General features: G+C 42.1%; 1 protein-coding gene across 1 annotated transcript; it reads left to right on the top strand.

The window, feature by feature from the left end:
- Window positions 1-285: 285 nt before the first annotated feature.
- Window positions 286-16,748, top strand: vstm4b (V-set and transmembrane domain containing 4b). The gene is made up of 8 exons (XM_071907481.2): window positions 286-415; window positions 2,631-3,038; window positions 12,338-12,391; window positions 12,690-12,797; window positions 14,020-14,053; window positions 14,189-14,313; window positions 15,040-15,104; window positions 16,501-16,748. Exons 1-8 carry the CDS (start codon window positions 364-366, stop codon window positions 16,624-16,626), a joined length of 972 nt encoding a protein of 323 aa, XP_071763582.1. The 5' UTR covers window positions 286-363; the 3' UTR covers window positions 16,627-16,748.
- The last annotated feature ends 1,518 nt before the right edge of the window (window positions 16,749-18,266 follow it).

Here is an 18,266-nt window from a genome sequence, read left to right on the forward strand (position 1 = left end):
TCTCTTGTGTGTGTGTGTGTGTCCTTGCACACGCTCACCTGTCTGTATTTCTATCCATGTGTGTGTGTGTGTGTGTGTGTGTGTGTGTGTGTGTGTGTGTGTGAGAGAGAGAGAGAGAGTGTGTGTGCGCACGTGAGCCTGCCAAATGTGTGTTTTCACTGAGTGTCACGGGGGGGAGGGGCAGTGGGGCGGAGGGAGGTTCTGAGTAGAAACAGAGCGACCAATGTTTCGTATTACACTCCACTGCTGGGGGAAAAAAAAGGAGAAGAAGAAGGAGAAGAAGAGGAGGAGGAGGAGGAACCCTGGGCTTCGTTTCTTCAGAGGCATTTAACTGGGAGTTTATGGAGGCTGCTGCCGTGGAAAATGAAGATCTCCTCTGTGGTCTTCGCTCTCCTGACTCGCACTCTGTTTGAAGGTGAGAAAACTTTATTTTTGCTTTAAACCGAAGAGGATCTGGAGGAGAAAAAGTTGTTTTCTACTCTCTTTGGAAGAAGCTTTGCAGAAAATGTCTCAGAGGGAGATGTTGGGGTGATGGGTGAGGAGATGGAGAGAAAGATTGTTGGTAGATAAGTTTGTTTTTGGATAGTATAGGACTTTAGTTGTTGACTAAAACTTCTTCTTTTTCTTCTTCTTCTTCTTCTATATGTATTGTCCAGTTGAAGCAGAGATAAATATAGTCCAAAGTGAGATTGCAGGGTGTGATGGCAAGAAAATAACAAGTTAATCACAGCTGAACATTTTTGCAGAGATGAAAGGGAACGACAAACTGAAAATTGGTGGTTTCCCCTTAAGTGTTTGAAAGAAAAACAAAGCTTGCAGTTTCACTTCTACATCAATTCATGTTTTTTTTAGTGAACTCTATTAAATATAATTGTCTTTCAAGTTCAGCATGAACTTGCAACGAAAAAAACAAACAAACCCTGTCTTTATCCAGCTCTTAACTATATTTTCTTTGTTTTGTTCTGTCAAGCAAAAACCAAATGACAGACAGTGAAGAAAGAGGTAGTGATTTTAATTGCGTGCCGTGCCGAAAGCGTCTGAGTGTGTGACAGCAATATGCTGACGTGCCGTGGAAAGTGTGGATTATGAAATGGCCCAAAGTCGGAAAAACAGATGTGTGATATATTGTCATGCAACACATGCAGCAATAAAGTCTGTTCCTCAATATTCCTCCCACGCATGTCGTCACACGCCAAAAACAACACGGCTGTCAGTGTGAGGGGGAAGACGACTCTCGACCAACAATAAACTCTCTGCAAGTCCCGGCTCAAAAGGGTTTCAGATGTGAGGTGCTGGCTGTTTCTGATGCTAACTATCGATGTTCTCCACTGTTGTTTCATGGTGCCGTGGGCATCAAGAGGAAAATTCAGGTCAGTCGGTCAGGCATTAGCGCACAGGTAGAGAGGAAGGAAGTGTCCATCAGTCTTAATCACACTGCAGCACTGGAGGAAAGCAGTATGCAACTAATAAAGGGAAGTAAAAGTTCTATTATTGTGGAAAAACTTCCTCAATCCGTTTCTCATATTGGGAAAGAACTAGCCTTCTCCATCTTTAACTGCTGAGGAAAAATTTCCTTGTTTTAGAAATACATATCTACCAAAAAAATTGCACTTTTTGGTCATAATTCACAATCCTGTCTCATATGGATTATGGCTGATATTTGCACTTTTTTGTATGTTTTTCAAAATCATTTCTGGTGTCTATCTTTAGACCATTGGGCTGCTTTTCGGGGGCCAATTTGAGGGGATGAAAGGGGTTTCCATCCCCCCCTTGTAAATGCAAATTATCACGAGCATCCCTCTTATTTTAGGGAAAACTGAAGAGAAAACACCCTGCCTGACCCACCTCCTTGTTAAATGTTCATGAATCCGTCACTGATGGCTTTCTCAAACAGCTCCATCCACCGGGACAAATGGGCTGCGTTCACACTGTTGAGTTGAGTTTTTCCCCTCACATCTGACACAGATCTGATGTTTTCTACTCGGAGTGAAGACCAAAAAGCTGCATGGAGTCAAATTTTTTTTATTCCGATCTGGATCTCGAGGCATGCGACCTACATGTGACTTGCACATTCAAATCAGAATCTGTCCGCATTGTAAATCTTGTGTCATTGACCTCAGACAATTGTCATAATTTGGGTGCTATGGCAGCTTGGCTGAGCAGAGTTAGAGACAATGGAAAGAAACAATAAACAACTATGGAAAGAAAGCCAAACAGCTGACTTGATCGGTATTTCCTCAATCAGTCAAAACTTGAAGGCAAAAGCTAACTAAAATCGGTTTAAAACAAGTGGGAGAAGTGTAGGTACAAAGACAGACGTGGTGTCTTTTGTTATTGTTACTCTGCGTCTTTAACATGGTTCATATTGGCTCTACATTATACTCTACAATAGATATGAACAGTCATCCAAAAAAATCGTGCATGAGCAATTCACAAGTAAGCATTAAGTCCTGCAGTGTGAACTTAGCCATTGCGATAAATCTTAATATCCATTTTGACCCTCAGAAAGGTTTTGAAGTGGATTTCAAAACCTTTCTACATACCAAACCGCCTTTAAACACCTCCAATACGTGCAAACTCAAACGCATAATGTTGTCTAAATCTTGCTTCTTCTTCTTCTTCTTCTTCAGATTTGTGTTTGGCCATCAACGTCACCATCACCCCCTCCCCCTTCACGGTGGCCCAGGAGGGTCAGAATGTCACGCTGTCCTGCGTCGTGTCCCAGCGCCGCCGCAACAGCGCCCTGCCGGTGGTGAAATGGACCTTCCTGCCGGCGGGCACCGACCGGCCCGAGGACGAACTCCTCATCGCCCGCGTCAACATGAGGAAGGCCCGTTTCTACGGCAACTACACCAAGAGCTTCGCGTGGCCCAAGCTGAAGCTGACGGTGGTGAAGCAGGGGAAGATCTTCGACCTGCTGATCCTGAACGTGTCGGAGGGCGACCGGGGGCTCTACATGTGCCGGGTGCAGGAGTTTAAAAAGAACCAGGACCGCTGGAAGGCTTCCACCAACTGCACCGCCGCCACCGAGCTCAGAGGTGAGAGGCTGTTTCATTTGATTTCTTTTACCTTTACTTATCCTGGGACAATCTGCTGAGAATGTACACTCTTTGTAACTGAATGGATGTGAAGCAGGGTGTTGCTGACAGACCGGACTGTAGTCAAGATCAGGTCCAAAGGGGGTTGAGACCAAGTTGAGACTGAGAGCAAATGTAATCTTATTCAAGACCAAAATAGGCAAGAAACAGTGTACATGTCTTTCCAAATGTAAAAATAATGGTTAAGGAGTTTCTTAAAGGTCCATATTCTCCACTCTCCAGTGTTTTATTTTGTGTCTTGAGGTCCATTCAAAGCTGTGTGTGTGGTGTCATGAACCAAAAACACTCTCAATCCATTTCTCCACGTTCATTTTCCAGCATCTCTCTGAGCCTTACCAAGAACAGACTGTTTCTGTCGCCGTGTCTTTAAGGCTCATTAATATTAACGACCCCTCTGTTCCGATTGGCTAACCGTTTCGAGAGTGAAACGTGAGACGCCGCGGCCCGGCGGCTACAGGTAGGGAAAACTCTCCGGTAATAAACAATGACGACCGCTCGACCGCTTTGAAAAAAACACTTTGTTAGTCTATTATTTCTTACAGAAATGATAATGAGCGAACCTTTGTGACGCCACAAAGTTACGGAAGTCCAAACGGCTCGTTTAGAGGCTCGCTTTTCTAATATGGATTGTGTGGATTTAGTTGGCGACCGTGCGTTTTGATACTTTCACCATGTTTAGATAGACCATCCAACTCCTTTATAATCACAGAGGCAAGGGGAGTCCTGTTTTACACCTTATGGGACCCTTAAGGATGAACAGAGATGTAGATCTATCAGCAGGAACTCTGGAATATACTCTTCAACATCCAACTAATCAATGAAGAGGATTTTGATGAATATCTTTCTCACAGGTGTAATCCCTTAAATAGTTTGTAGTACTCATGAGAAAATAAACAAAAGGTGGACCAGGTGGAGAGGAAATTTAACTTTGAAATGTTTTTGCTAGGCAGAAGAAAAAAAACAAATCAAGTCAAAATCCATTAGTGGCCAAGATCAAGACAAGACCGAGACGTCAGAACAGGCTGAAATACGACAGCACTGGTTACAGAAATTCATACAATATTGGTTCTGTCAAAAATGACATTATGCAACTTTTCGCCTTGTTAGCCCCGCCCTCCTCCATCTCAGTTGGTTGTGATTATAGTATACCATAGATAGCAGACACACTAAGGTCAGAGGGGAATATGGTATGATATGAATTATGGACTAATCAGTCAGACCTCAAAAGAAAAGCCTAAACCGAGCCTGAGCCCACAACACTGGTAGAAGTAAAACTTAATTGTGATAATAGCAGACCAGAGATAGCAGAAAAAACTATTTGTCATAGGGGAGCAGTAGTGCGTCTCCAGTAGTCGCAGTTTCTCAAACCACAACTGGATGACCTAATTCATCTGGCTGAAGACGGAGTGAAGTCAGTTCACTGAGCAAGAGGAGCGTCCTGCTTTTCATTTGGGAGGGGAAATGTCATTGGTTAGGAACAAGCCCCGAGATAAAAGGATCCTCCATCGCAATAAGTTGCGGCTTTCACAGAGTAGATGATGTTGGAGGGAGAGCAGAGAGAGAGAGAGAGAGAGAGAGAGAGAGAGAGAGAGAGAGTGTGTGTGGTTTTGATGCTGCGGCACATGAGCCGTTCACACAGTGGAATGGATGACACATCCACTGCTACCAAATACTGCAAAGAAAACTTTTCATTTTCATAAAACGAGAAGCAAACTTTAAAAGCAGCGTGTTTTTTTCCCCCCCGATCGTGACACATTCAGCAGTGACACATTTTGCATATAAATCTCATATCAACCAACAGGGCTGAGAATTAAAGTGGTATGATTTCAGATTTTTTTACCCATCTTTGGTGCTGAACGCTCATCGCTGTGGTGTTTCTGCACTGCACTTCCCAGAGATCACCTGTCAATCAAACAGTGTGGGCGGAGCTTGGATTTTCTGTTGATGCAGTTTGAGTTTCTCTTTTCTTTCACCGGCTGTTTAGAACAGACAATGGAAGAGATTTCATCAACTGGCAATTGGCGACAGAGCGCAGCAAAACTGACATTTATTTATATGAAAATATTGCAGATTATTACTTTAAAGAGTGGTTTATCCAAAGAATGACAATATTTCATCTCCACAACAATCTGAGGACAATTCATCTCATCCAGCCTCATCACTGTAGTCTTCCTCTCCTCTTCGAACAACACTGAGACGTCGCTCACCACATTTTCCATGGAAGCGTTCCTGCAGGCTGCGACTTTCGCGGCGTCTATACAGCCAAGTCTGGGCCCGGCAGACACGCCGTCCCCGCCGAGCGCCGCTCTGTTGACTTTGGCCCCGGCGAGGAGTTTCCCTCCCGAAAAGTAGAACAGACAAGAGAGTCCAGGGAGACTCAGCAGAAAGGGAACAAGAGATAGTTGTGCTGAGGAAGGTAGACGTCGGATGTTTGTCTGTAGTGACAAGGCGAGTGGGCGGTCGGCTCGCCTCTGGCTCTTAACCTTCTGCGGTTGAGGATGTGGAGAGCTATTTTCATCCAAGGAAGCACCAGTCTATTGTGGTTTTGTGGCAACAGGCTGCAAGATATTAATACAAAGGCCTACTGCAACGTTTTCTGCTGAATACTGCAATTATTATATGAATTGCAATACATTGAGATGGAGTTACATCTACATAATTTCTAAAATTAGACAATTATCGGGGGTGGGGTGACATAAAGGTACATTTGACTGACTCCTTCCGAGTAAAAATTTGCAGCCTCTTGCAACTTGTAGATTGCACTAGTCAATATTGTGACTTTGATGTAATAACGATTTGCAGAGCTACCTTTCTACTTATATTGTCAAATCTGATTGAAATTTTGAAGGTTTTGTTCACTGAAAATATAAAATTAATTAAACACTATTATAATCTATATTCAAGATGTATACTATTGTAATCTATAGATCTATCTATAGATGTATAGGCTGTATTTTCCTCACAATTTCTCTAGTTACATCCCAGTTTCTTGAGTTTTACATTATGCTCCTCATGTCTCTAAATCCACCCTGGATCCAGCCTTCCAGTGGGATCATTATCTTGATTTTTTTTACATCAAAATGTTCCTAATATCTGTCTTTGAGTTTTGAAAAATGCAAAAACAAGATTTAAGATTGATTAAAGGTGAGATTGGATTACCCAATCCAAATCCCAAACCGAATGATCAGAATCTCAGCGAGTTTTGAAAGTTTTGAACCCAAAACCCAAATTCCAGATTTAATCCAATTCCTGAAATCCAAGAATCATTTTTTTTTTTGGAGTTATGAATTATATTAGTATATTATATTATATACTAACACTTTGGAGTCAACTGTCCAGATGTACAGATGCATGCTGGGTAATTGTACTGGACAGACCAGAGCTTTAACTCCACAGGAAAACTGGACTATTTCTGCCCAGTGGACCACCAGGCGCTGGCATTTCTCCCCAGTATCCAAACTTAACGGTTGACAGCTCACTGTGATACACATCAGCTACACATCTGAGGGAAAAGACCCTCTGGGACCCGCTCTGGTCCCGCTTCAGCTGAGAAACACCAGACGACTGAGCGTGTGTGCATATATGTGTGTTTGTGTGTGTTTGTGTGACGTAGAACTAATGGAATTCCTGTGGTCAGTTAACATTAGGTGACCAGGTGTTTCCACATCTCACACACACACACACACACACACACACACACACACACACACTCGCCACTACTCTACTTACCACTGCTATAACAAGCACATCTAAAAGGTCAAAGGGTTTTTTCACATCTTCTACTTGGCATAAACAAAAGACAGCTTCTTCTTTTTTTTTTTTTTTAGGTATTTCTATAACATATGTGGGCAGCCGGGAGTTTGAGGAGAGCGTTTTTAAGAGGTACGTTGGCGGCAAACGGATGTGGCGTGGGTTTAAGTATAGAAACAACAAGGAACTCTGGGTAGTCTGCTGGCAGGCCTACGAGTTAAAGTGTAAAATAGAGAAATGTGATGGTTCTTAGGGCTGCAAACTTCAGTTCAGAGGGCTTTATCAGGCAGAAAGAGAGGCAAAGGAGGAACACTTTCCTCTCTGTTAAAGCCGAGTTAAATAGAAGTGGCATAAAAAAGAAGAGAAGAATAAGAAGCGAAAGAAAAAGGTCTGTGTAGATGGCCATAATAGAATCACAGTAAACAAGTGTTACAGTATAGAAAGATGCAAATTGTTAGGAGAAAGGATGTGGATTATTCAAAGCTTTCTTATGACACACAACGTCGCTATGCGCAAGTGTTCCCCTCCAGTCTTTTATAGTACAAGAGATTAAATGGATGCAGAGCGCTGACTGGCTGAAGACACAGAGGATCATTATTCGCTCCAGCTGACATCCAGATAGTGATGTTTACAGTATCGAGTTTGTTGGGGCACAAAAAAAAAAGAGGGGGCACCAGTCGGAGAACATTTGAATGCAACTGTGTGACTCCGACGAACAAGAAGCGGTTTGTTTGAGCGTCTTCAGCCATTCAAACCTCGCTGTAAAAGGATGACATTTTCTAGATGAGGATAAAGACAGTTTTATGGCGTACAGTGCGGCAGATTTATCCCGCTTCTGATTATTCCAGCATGTGCAGCTGCCCCACTGACAGGCTGCTGAAAGGGCTACACAGAAACTGAGGGGAAAACACCAGATGAAACAAGCCTCTCTTAGCCTTGGAGATTCATGCTGTGGATAACTCGCTGTCAACGATGGATGGTTCTTTAGATTAAAATCAAATCGTCCTTAAATCCCCTGTGAACCGATGGTGATGTGGGAGAAAGTTTTATGATACAAGTTGAAACTGTGTCTATAATACGGCCAGGCTAAAGACTTTGAGCTTAAAGCTGCAACAGGCCCTTTGCAGAAGTGTTATAAATACCACAGCAAGCAGACCGGACGCCATGTTGGAAGACCACTGACCTATAGAGGCCTGCTGGTGAACTTTCATGAACATGAAACAAGAAGACTATAAGAGTATAAGAGTCAATATAAGCAATTTTATGACAATTTTATGACATGAAAGACAATTTTATGACATGAAAGACAATTTTATGGCTTTCACAATCTTTAAAATAAAGTATTACCTGATTAAGGTTAAGAAAAATATCAACTGTAGTCAAAGTTTAAGGAAGTAACCTTCTAGTCATGCTAATTCCTCGGACTTACTGTAGTTACCAATCTTGCTAGCTAGCTAGCTAGCTAGCTAGGCCAGGTAACGCTAGGTAAATCAACAACAAATCTGTGATGTTTCTTTTGTACAAAAGTACTAGATGATGTTGTGTATGCTGTCATTCAGACATTTATTTCTCTAAAGCAGTGGTTCTCAACCTTTTTGGCTTGTGAGCCCTTAAAACAAAGCGACCCCCTTCACAAAAGTTCAACCAAAGAATGATTTTTTCCTTTTTCAGGTCATTTCAATTGATTCATTATCAGAGGCGGCCAAGAGGCGGACAACTATTCAGTATTTCACAAGAAAAAAAAAAGAAAAAAATAGAACAGAATCCCAAAATAGACATGATAATACATTTGTATAGTAGAAATATGCTTTTTTCCTATCCTATAAATCATCTCACGGCCCTCCAAAATGATCTCGCGAACCCCTGGGGGGTCCCCACCCGCAGGTTGAGAACCAAGTTGAGTACGATTTATGGTTGATCTCTTACTTGGATAGCAAGTCTTTGTCTATATTAGTCAGCAGATACAAAATAATCTAAGCAGACCCTTTACTGTACTGATCGCTGTCTGCCTTGAGGTCTTTGAGGCTGATTGAGGTTATCCATAGTCATGTTCTTTTTTCTGATAATTTAAATAATTGATAATCAAGTGACAGCAGCAAGTCAGGCAGAATGGACGTTCTTCTCTGTTGCAGCCTCACTGTGATTTAGGCTGATAAGATTTCTACATGAAAATCTTGCCCAGGGCAACTTTAAATCCTTCAACCTGCAAACCTCTATTGCCTCCCCCTCATATTCATAAAGTAAATATTTGGCAAAAATCCTGGAGCTAAGATGGTCTGAGGCCAAGTCTTAAAGCTATTTTTGGTCTAAAAAAATGATTAAAGCCAGTGTTTCCAAACAGCAGAATGTAGGTCACATATGGGCAGTGTAGGCTGGTGGTTTCAGACGGGGAGCGACTCCCAAGGTAACTTCCCCAGAGAGAAGAGCCTGCTGGCTGGGATCCAGACAGAAAAACCTCTCAAGAAACAGTCTGGAAAAAAAAGGATTATGAAAACCATCGAAACGAGGTGAAAATGTCAATCACCTTGTTTAAAAGCTCTCCCAAACCCTGGCCTAACTGTGAGGCTGGTGCTTGAGAGCCAATATCCAATAAAGTGGAGAGTTAATGGAAAGTAGCCTATACATCTACAGACATTAATGTAAAGGAGAGCAGGGAAAGAAGTGTAACAGGAATTGGTCAAAATATTGTAAGCAATAAAACAGCAGCCAAATCTGCTCAAGGGTCTGAGGATTGAGAAACAACATGCAAATAACAAGTTTATAATGCAAAAACAGAGATATTAGTAAGTAGTCTGGCAGAGATAATATGCATCACTAAGTGGGAAGGTGAAAGTAAAGTTTATTTTCTCAATTTGCTGTTTTCATTCTTGCTGACTTATTATTCAAAATGTGCAGACTTTGCTGAAAACAAACCTATTCTGAACACATTTGTCCAGAGCCAGGCTGTTTAACACTAATTTATGGGCTTGGTTTTAAATCTAATCTCAGTTTTTCCTCAGCGGCTTTTCTCAAAGCAGCCCAGTCTTAAAAACTGTGGTGGGGAGGACATCTCCAGCGTTTAATTGGTTCCATATCCATCAGTGTGCATCCACTCTTTTATATGAAGATGTATTCAATTGTGCTGCTTTTGCCGTCACCTACAAATCAGACCTGCTCATCTTTTCATCCATTTACAGATGTAGATGTTGGAAAAAATCCTGCTTTTTAGTGCATGCTTCCAAAAATAATGCTGCACTTTTGCTTGATCCCCAAGAGAATAGAAAAAAAAAATCAAGTTTTGCTCTTTTGTCAGCCATCAGAAATTGGAGGGAATGATCTAGTTGCTAGTTGGTTGAGAGACAAAAGAGTTTTGTGTTACAATATACACTGCAAAAAATCTCCATCTTAACAACTCATTATATTACTGAGTCCTAAAATCGTAATTTTCTTAAAATAAGTGATATAATCTGCCAATGGGGTTAGATAATTTCACTTGTTTCCAACACAAATCAATTTGTTTACACGATTTGGAGGCTGAATATGAGACTAAATGACTTGTTAAGATGGCCTTTTTGCAGTGTACTGACATGGCTCTACTGTATAATCAGTATTGTGCGGATGCAGCCATTGTAGGCGTCCCAATTTTTCATGCATTCTTGCTAAACTACTGGTGCTCTTTGGCTCCATTTTCCCAAGAAGAAGTGGTAGGAGAAAAAATCATGTTTTGCTCTTTCTTCAGCCATCAGAAGTTACACGTAATGACCTGGTAGCCGGTTGGCTGAGACACATTAAGAGTCTTATGATAAATATAGATGTTTGGTTGAATAACAGTCAAGAAATACTTGTCTGCAGCAGGATAAATGCAGGAAGGGAGACGTCTGTCATGGTTCCCACTGTAGATAAAGTTAGTAACTGGGTGATGTGAAGCTTTGGGCCGGTGTGCCAGTCGTCAGCGCAGTCTGTCTGTGTGTGTGTGTGTGTGTGTGTGTGTGTGTGTGTGTCTGTCTGTCTGTCTGTGGGAAAGCCTCCAGCCAGTGAGGCTCGCCTGCCCGTCGTCAGCTGCTGGCGGTTTGAGGTATTTCAAGACGCCCGGTGGGTGTCACTACCAGCAGCTCAGCAAGAGCACAGCAGTGTTAAGACTGGTGTGGTCAGATGGGGTGGAGGAGTGTGTGTGTGTGTGTGTGTGTGTGTGTGTGTGTGTGTGGCGAGGCGGGGTGGAGGGGAGAGTTCAGGGTGAGTATGGGAAACATTTTCCCAACCATTCTGGATACAACACATGGCTGGAATTCTCATTACATGGACTCAGGCTGCAGTCACACCACAGGACTTCATGCTCAATTCCTAATTGCTGCTCACATCTGATTTGTTTTGATGGCTGTTCATACTGTATGTTTTGTAGGATGTAAACCCATATCTGATCAATCCAAAAAATTAAGAGAGAGGAAGTAAATTTATTAATGCTCCATGATTTGGTTCATTTGTGCGCTTATATGGAGCATTAATAAACTTTCATTTTGCATTCAAGGTACTTCCTATCTGTTTATTTTTTTATTTATCTTTGGGTTAACTTGGAAGATCTTTCCCCACAGTTTTTTTTATGTGAATACCCATATCTGATACCAATATGAACTGACAGTGAAGTTGAAAAGAGGCGTGCGGAAAGAAACAAGTAACAAAAGACTCACATCTGTTTTTGTACCCACGCTTCTCCTGCTTGTTTCCAAACACATTTCAGTTACAGTTTGTGCCTTCAAGTTTTGACTGCATTGAAGCGTCTCCTCAAATACCAGTCAAGTCGACTATTTGTCTTTCCTTCCATTGTTGTGTCTCGTTGTACTTCATGCTAACTCTGCTCAGCCAAGCTGCCAAAATTATGACATTTGTCTCTGGTGAATGATGTAAGATTTACTCATGGCAACGCTGACAAATTCCAATTTCAGCATTCAAATACAAGTTGCATGTAGGTGGCATGCCTTAGGATCTGGTTTTGTAGCACATATCCATGCGATCCAGATCAAAATTGAAAAACTGCGACTCCATGCAGCTTTTTCCTGTTCACACTGACTAGAAAACATCTGATCCGATGTAACATGTAAGGGAAAAAAGATCAGTCCAGTTTGTCCAGGTTGTTCCAGCAGAACAATTCGTTAATAAAGTTAAGGAAAATATACAGTAAGTTAGTTCAGTGAGTGAAGAGTGGATGTTGGGTGAAACATAAATCTTAGCCAACCTTTTACAATAATTGTTAATTAGCCATTTATCCTTCTTATCCAATCAAGGTTAAGGTTGAACACACTGCGGTCCGAACTGACTGATGCAGGAAGAGCATCAGGCAGGGAGGAGGCAAACCTCGGCTCGTTGTCTTCCTACAATTAGCTTTATTTAAACTCTACGCAGTGTGTAATCAGGCGGCAGGGAAGCCACAGTGATGACTATGGACTTTACATGTTTCTCTTCTCTCTCTCTCTTTCTCTCTCTCCCTTTCTCTCTCTCTCTCTCTCTCTCTGCAGTTCATGTCCTACCAGCCACCAAGGCCAAAGAAAGTCTGTGGAGCTTGTTTGAAGGTAAAGGCGTCATATTTTTGGTGTGTGTATGTATGTATGTGTGTGTGTGTGTGTGTGTGTGTGTGTGTGTGTCTTTGTGGTGTACTGGGACTGTATCGTCCTTGGCGGGCAAAAAATAGCCCAACCCAAAGGATATACTACAGTACCTTAAATAGCGAGGCAAAACATGATCTTGGAAACGTTTTTTTTCCTCCTATTTCTGTATAGAGTAAAGCAATGCACTTGAGGCCAATGTGCTGTCAGACTAATGTGTGTGTGTGTGTGTGTGTGTGTGTGTGTGTGTGTGTGTGTGTTTCAGATGTGTACCTGTGCGCGGTGCTGATCTGCTCGGTGGGCCTGCTGTGCATGTGTATGTTCACGGTGACGGTGACCTGCCAGTACATACAGAGGAAGCAGAGATTAAAAGGTCAGCAGCACCATCAGGATCGCTCTCTCCATGACCTCTGACCTTTGTCATTCTAGTCTTCCTGTTTTTCTGCCTTTCCCAGCAAGTCATTTAGTCCATTATTGAGTCCTGAAATCTGAATTTTTCTTAAAATAAGTGAAAAAGTCTGCCAGCGGGGTTTGATAATTTCACTTGTTTTCAATGCAAATCAACTTGTGTCAAGAATTTTGTAGAATTAAATGTAATTTTCTTGACAGCAGTGCAGTGATCTGCCTTATTCTGACTGGTTTCAACAGACTGACACTCATTTCTAGAAAACTCCTGAAACAAGTGAAGCTGCATTGGAGACAAGTGGAGTTATCTCTCCTCACTGCAGAATGTTTCTCTTGGATTAAGAAAAATAAGATTTGAAGGCTGAATATGAGACTAGATGACTTGTTAAGATGGATGTTTTTTCTCTCATCTATCTTTTTCTTACGACTCCACCCGTCTCTTCCAACCTAAACACTTGTCACGTTTCCTAACGAGAGAGAATGTTAACTGCAGTACAGAGTCCACTGTTGTGCTATTTGTGCCACTAGGTTAAGTTTGTTTGGAGTAAGAAATGACAAGTTTGCGTTTCACTGGACTAAATTATCATTTCTCGCGACTTGAGTCACATGACTTGGACTCGAGTCACAGTTAGAATTGCTTGAGACTTGACTTGATGCATGAAGAGAAGACTTGAGACTTGACTTGACTTGAGTTCTGGTGACTTGGGACTTGACTCTGACTTGTACTCTGATGACTTGAAAAGGTTTCTAAAGTCTTGACTTGAGATCTTGTGTTTGTGTAAATGACTTAGATTGAAAGTGATGAGATTTGTTCCAGCAGACGACTGAATTTAAATTCTGTTTTCTGAATTTGTATGGAATGATTGAATTTATTGAAGTTGAAACTGATTATAGAAATCAAACTCATGATGCTCTTACCAAGTTTTTATCCTATTAAAACCATATTGCATTGAAAAGTCCTAGATATTTAGTTTTCTTTAAGATATTAAATTGATACTGGACTCTTGATTTGTTCTGACTTGACTTGCTGTTCTACATTTAGACTTGAGACTTGACTTTAATGACATGGACTTGACTTGGACTTGAGACTTGTGCCTCAAGACTTGAGACTGGCTTGGGACTTGAGCAAAGTTGACTTGTTCACACCTCTGCACACCACTTCTGTTTCTAACTCTGTTGTATCTCTGCAGATAATTACCACTTGGTCAAAAGCCCACAGAACAGGTGAGCTTTTAGAGTGACAATTTACAACTTTACTTGACAACACCTTATTAAAAACATTACATAAAAACACTGAAAAAGGAAAATAAAGACACAAAATAACTGTACTAATCTGCTGGTAAACTGGTTTCACTGCAGCTCAGGAGAGACCGTCACCAGTGTGATCAGCGTGTCTCCCGCTCTGCCTAAGAAGGAGAGGAGGTACAGGAAGAAAAGGAGCAAAGAGTACCGAGAGGAGATACCACCAGAGATACCAGCCAAAGGTAAACACACGCCTATCACAGAGCGATCACATCTACAGTTTGTTTTCCTTGGTCTGAACCATGATGGAGAAGTTGACTTTGTTGCATTTTTGTATTTGGTTTGTTTAGGTTCACACTGACCGGTTGCAAGTGAACCAGAGCTTGTAAACAAAAGTCAGATGACTCACAAGTAGCTCTTTTATTGGAGTTTTTTTTTTTTAGACTGTCATCCTGCCGGGTTAGAGATTTGGGGGGTGGGGGAGTCAAAACAAATCTGATTCCAGTCCCTGTGACTTTATCTAACATGATGGACTTGTCTGTCTCTTCTTCTGTGGTGTTCATACCAGTTAAGAACACATGCAGAAACAGCTGAATAAGAGCATCAGTCCAGACTTCATTTTGTTCTGCTAGGTTTTCCAAACAAGAGGAACTGCCTGCTGTCAGATGTCAACATGTCCATCCCCACAACATACCCATAATACCTTGCGCCGTGGGGTTGTTTCCTGTAGTTGTTGCAGGGTTTTAGTGTCTTGCCCAGAACTCCAAAAGACATATCGGTCTGTCTGTACTGAATTTGATGCATCAGAACCAGTCTGGGTGTTGAAAAATGTCCAATGATACTCAGCACTAAATCATGTAAACATTGTGTGTAGGGGACGGTCTGTTGTGTTTGTGGTTTACACACAAATATGTTTGCCCCCCCCATCGCTCTCTGTGAAGCCACTGACTTTCACTCTGTCCCTGCAGCTCCCATTGGAGACAAAATGCGGAAGCCGAAACTTTTAAAGCCACAGCCAAGGAAAGTGGTTTTGGTGAGTAGCATCCATGCCGTCTTCCCTGGATCATTTCCTATTATACAATGGCTATTTTCAGCCGAGCAATCTGATCGATCAAATACATGCTCAAACTCTGCTGATAATTTGCATAAAGCATGGCTGACTGTGCTTTAATGGTTGCTATGCCAACTGTTGCGGTAACCAGGAATCTAGTTAGCAATCATCCTTCTCCTATCATTCTCCCTACTTTTATTCCTATGTAACATTATGCATACTAATTTGGAGAAAAGCTTTCAGACAGCACATATGCATTGGTAACTGTTGTATAAAACTCATAATACCTGACAAGGCATTCTTTACGGTATTTTACATTGTAGCTAGCCACATCACTATATTACCACAGTTACGGTAGAGGACGCTCTCTGGGGCATTGCTATAACCAAAGATGCTCTATACACACAAGATGACGCATTACAGGCTGCGCCAATGGTATGAAATGGTATACACTTCCTGTCTCCTAAGTGGGCGTGGTCACCTCTCCCCCCCCCCATCCCCCCACCTCGTTTGGAAGTGTTGTGAACGTCGTGTGGCGTTCAGGAACGTTAGATGACGTTAGCTTAAAATTTTAACAGTTTGGCTAACGTTAACGCTAGACTAGTAACGTTTGGTTTTGAACAAGATAACGTGTGTGGGGAAATAAACAACGTTAATCCGAAATATGTATAGAAAAAACGGAAGCACACATTCAATATAGTTTTGGCAACGTTATTTTATTGCATGAAATGTTTCTAAACCGTCTCTGACTGCAGTGAAACCAGACCGACGGGATATATGATGATGTTGCCAGATCTCGCGAGAGTGTGCTGCTGAGACAGAGACAGGTCTCGAACAAAGTTAATTTTATCCTGATTTGTCTGTCTGAAAAATGCCATTTTAGTGTCAGAATGTTCGGAAGATATGTGGCTTGTGAAAAATGGGTCAAATATTTACTTCGGTGACTATGGGGCGAAAGAATCGGTCATAATCTGTGCTCACGTTCACTTCTCCCATTGGAGTGAATAGACTCAGGACCTGCTGCTAGTCTCCTAAAGGGGCGGGGCAGTGGCGAAACCCACGTGACACAAGATACAGGAAATGACTCGTTTCTAAACCTATAACGTGACAACGTCTGTACCCAAATCTACCTGAAAATGTCACACAATCCAACTTTAATTCTGTAATTGTCATTGCAATGTGTGGCCCGTATAAAAGTTAAAGCAGCTCTAAGCACTTTGCGGCCCCAAACGTCAGCTAGAGGCAACTGTTTGACTTCATTAACTACCATAACCTGAACGTCATTGTCCATCTCACCCCTTCCTCCCTCTCCTCCATCACTATCATCTCCTTTCCTTCCCCCCCCCCTTCTTGCTCCTCCCTCTCCCAAAACCTCCAGCCGAAGATAGCGGAGGAGAGTCTGACCTACGCAGAGCTGGAGCTGGTGAAGCCGATACCGGAGAGCAAGGCGTCGTGCACCGGCACGGTGTACGCTCAGATACTGTTCGAGGAGAGGCAGCTGTGAGGGAAAACACACGCACCACTAATAACTGTGCCTTATGTATAAAGATATTGTCTATTTATAGTCTGTATTATTGTTTTGTATGCCAGTGGTATGTGAAAGGTTTTTATTTAGTTAAAACCTGTAATACGATGAAAGTTTGAATTGTACATATGATTTTACATCTTCGACGAAACTTCCGTCTGCGAGGCCAAGATGCAAAAGGAAATGTTTTGTATACCGGAGTATTTAATGGTTGTCTTTATCTTCTGCACCCAAGGGGTTTCAATCCTGTGTATCTTAGACTAGGGACACACTAGAAGATTATCGGGCCGGTTTACACCAGGATGTCCATCCCGTCGGAGGGGAAATCCTGATCGGAGGCTTGGTCGGGACCGATGGAAAGCAAAGATTATCTGGTAGTGTGAGGGGTTTACAGACTCAAGCTCAACCTTCTTAGACCAGTCTGCGAGTCGATTTAAGATTAAGATTTAAGATGTTTGATATTTACGACCCGACACCTGCAGCGTCCTGAACAAGTTCTGAGGTGTGTGAGGATCCCCAACAGCCAATGAGAAACGAGTTTCCAGTAAAGTGAGGCGGAGTGAGCTATTCCCGCGTTCACGTCATGTCAGATTTGCTGTAAATACGAACTGTTGACTGAGAAAAAACTTTAAAAACATCAACATCCTAGTTGCAAGTAGGATATGTGGGAATTGTTTTAGGCTCCAATATAGTTAGCACAGCACAGCATAGTTATATTCCCACTAATACAATCAACCATGCTTACAAAAAGTGAGCAACATCTGCTGCAGTTTGTTTACGGTTGATTTTAAATTCATAAATATAAAATATTTTGGATGCGTGGGGTCTAATGAGTTAAACATGTGAACGCTTTCAAGCCGAGGTAACAAAATGTTCTTCTGCTTCTTCCGATATGACGTGAACACAGTTTTGATTGGTGTCATGTTGGATTGCGCAAGTTCCTGTGAGATTAGAGCTCGTTAAATCAGCGTCGTATCAGGAGGATAATCTCAGTTATAGTGTGTGAAACCCCGTCCTTGGCTGATCCTCTAGTGTGAGCTGATTTACGACCGAGAGACAAAAAACATCTGTGAAATCCGTCATTATGTTAATACGTTTTCAAAATTAGTTAGTCTTCTAGTGTGTCCTCCCCAGCAAGATCTGCCTCACATCTGTGTTCAGTCTGGTGTGTGTGTGTGTGTGTGTGTGTGTGTGTGTGTGTGTGTGTGTCAGGCTGCATTTTAATGACCACAGCTCTCGAGGGCTGATGCTAAGGCAGCGATTAGCCCCGGCCTCCCTCCACACACAACTATGTGTTATCATGCTAGCCCTTTTATCTGGTGCCAACGTCAACTTAACAGGCTGTTAGTGACACACACACACACACCACACACACTTAACATGCAAGGACGCACTCACATGTAGGCTATACACGCATGTATGCTCATACACAAAAGCACGTATTGTAAATCCAAAAAGCTGCAAACAATTGTGACTGCTGATACTCTGTTTTGTAGTTTTACCTTGTGATAAGAGCCACCGACATGCCATATCGATCACAATCACATGCTGCACCTTTCATACGCTCTCCCAGCTTTCTCACTTTCCATGAATCTGAGTGTGAAAATGCTTAGTCCTCT

This window comes from Centroberyx gerrardi, chromosome 20 (assembly GCF_048128805.1).
Source record: "Centroberyx gerrardi isolate f3 chromosome 20, fCenGer3.hap1.cur.20231027, whole genome shotgun sequence".
Taxonomy (NCBI): domain Eukaryota; kingdom Metazoa; phylum Chordata; class Actinopteri; order Beryciformes; family Berycidae; genus Centroberyx; species Centroberyx gerrardi.

What these genes read in the sequence shown, in the direction of transcription:
- vstm4b (XM_071907481.2), top strand. Translation starts at nt 364, where the DNA reads ATGAAGATCTCCTCTGTGGTCTTCGCTCTCCTGACTCGCACTCTGTTT. An exon ending in GAGGAAGCAGAGATTAAAAG is followed by an intron (nt 12,798 to 14,019) that starts GTCAGCAGCACC and finishes GTATCTCTGCAG; the next exon opens with ATAATTACCACTTGGTCAAA. An exon ending in GTCAAAAGCCCACAGAACAG is followed by an intron (nt 14,054 to 14,188) that starts GTGAGCTTTTAG and finishes GTTTCACTGCAG; the next exon opens with CTCAGGAGAGACCGTCACCA.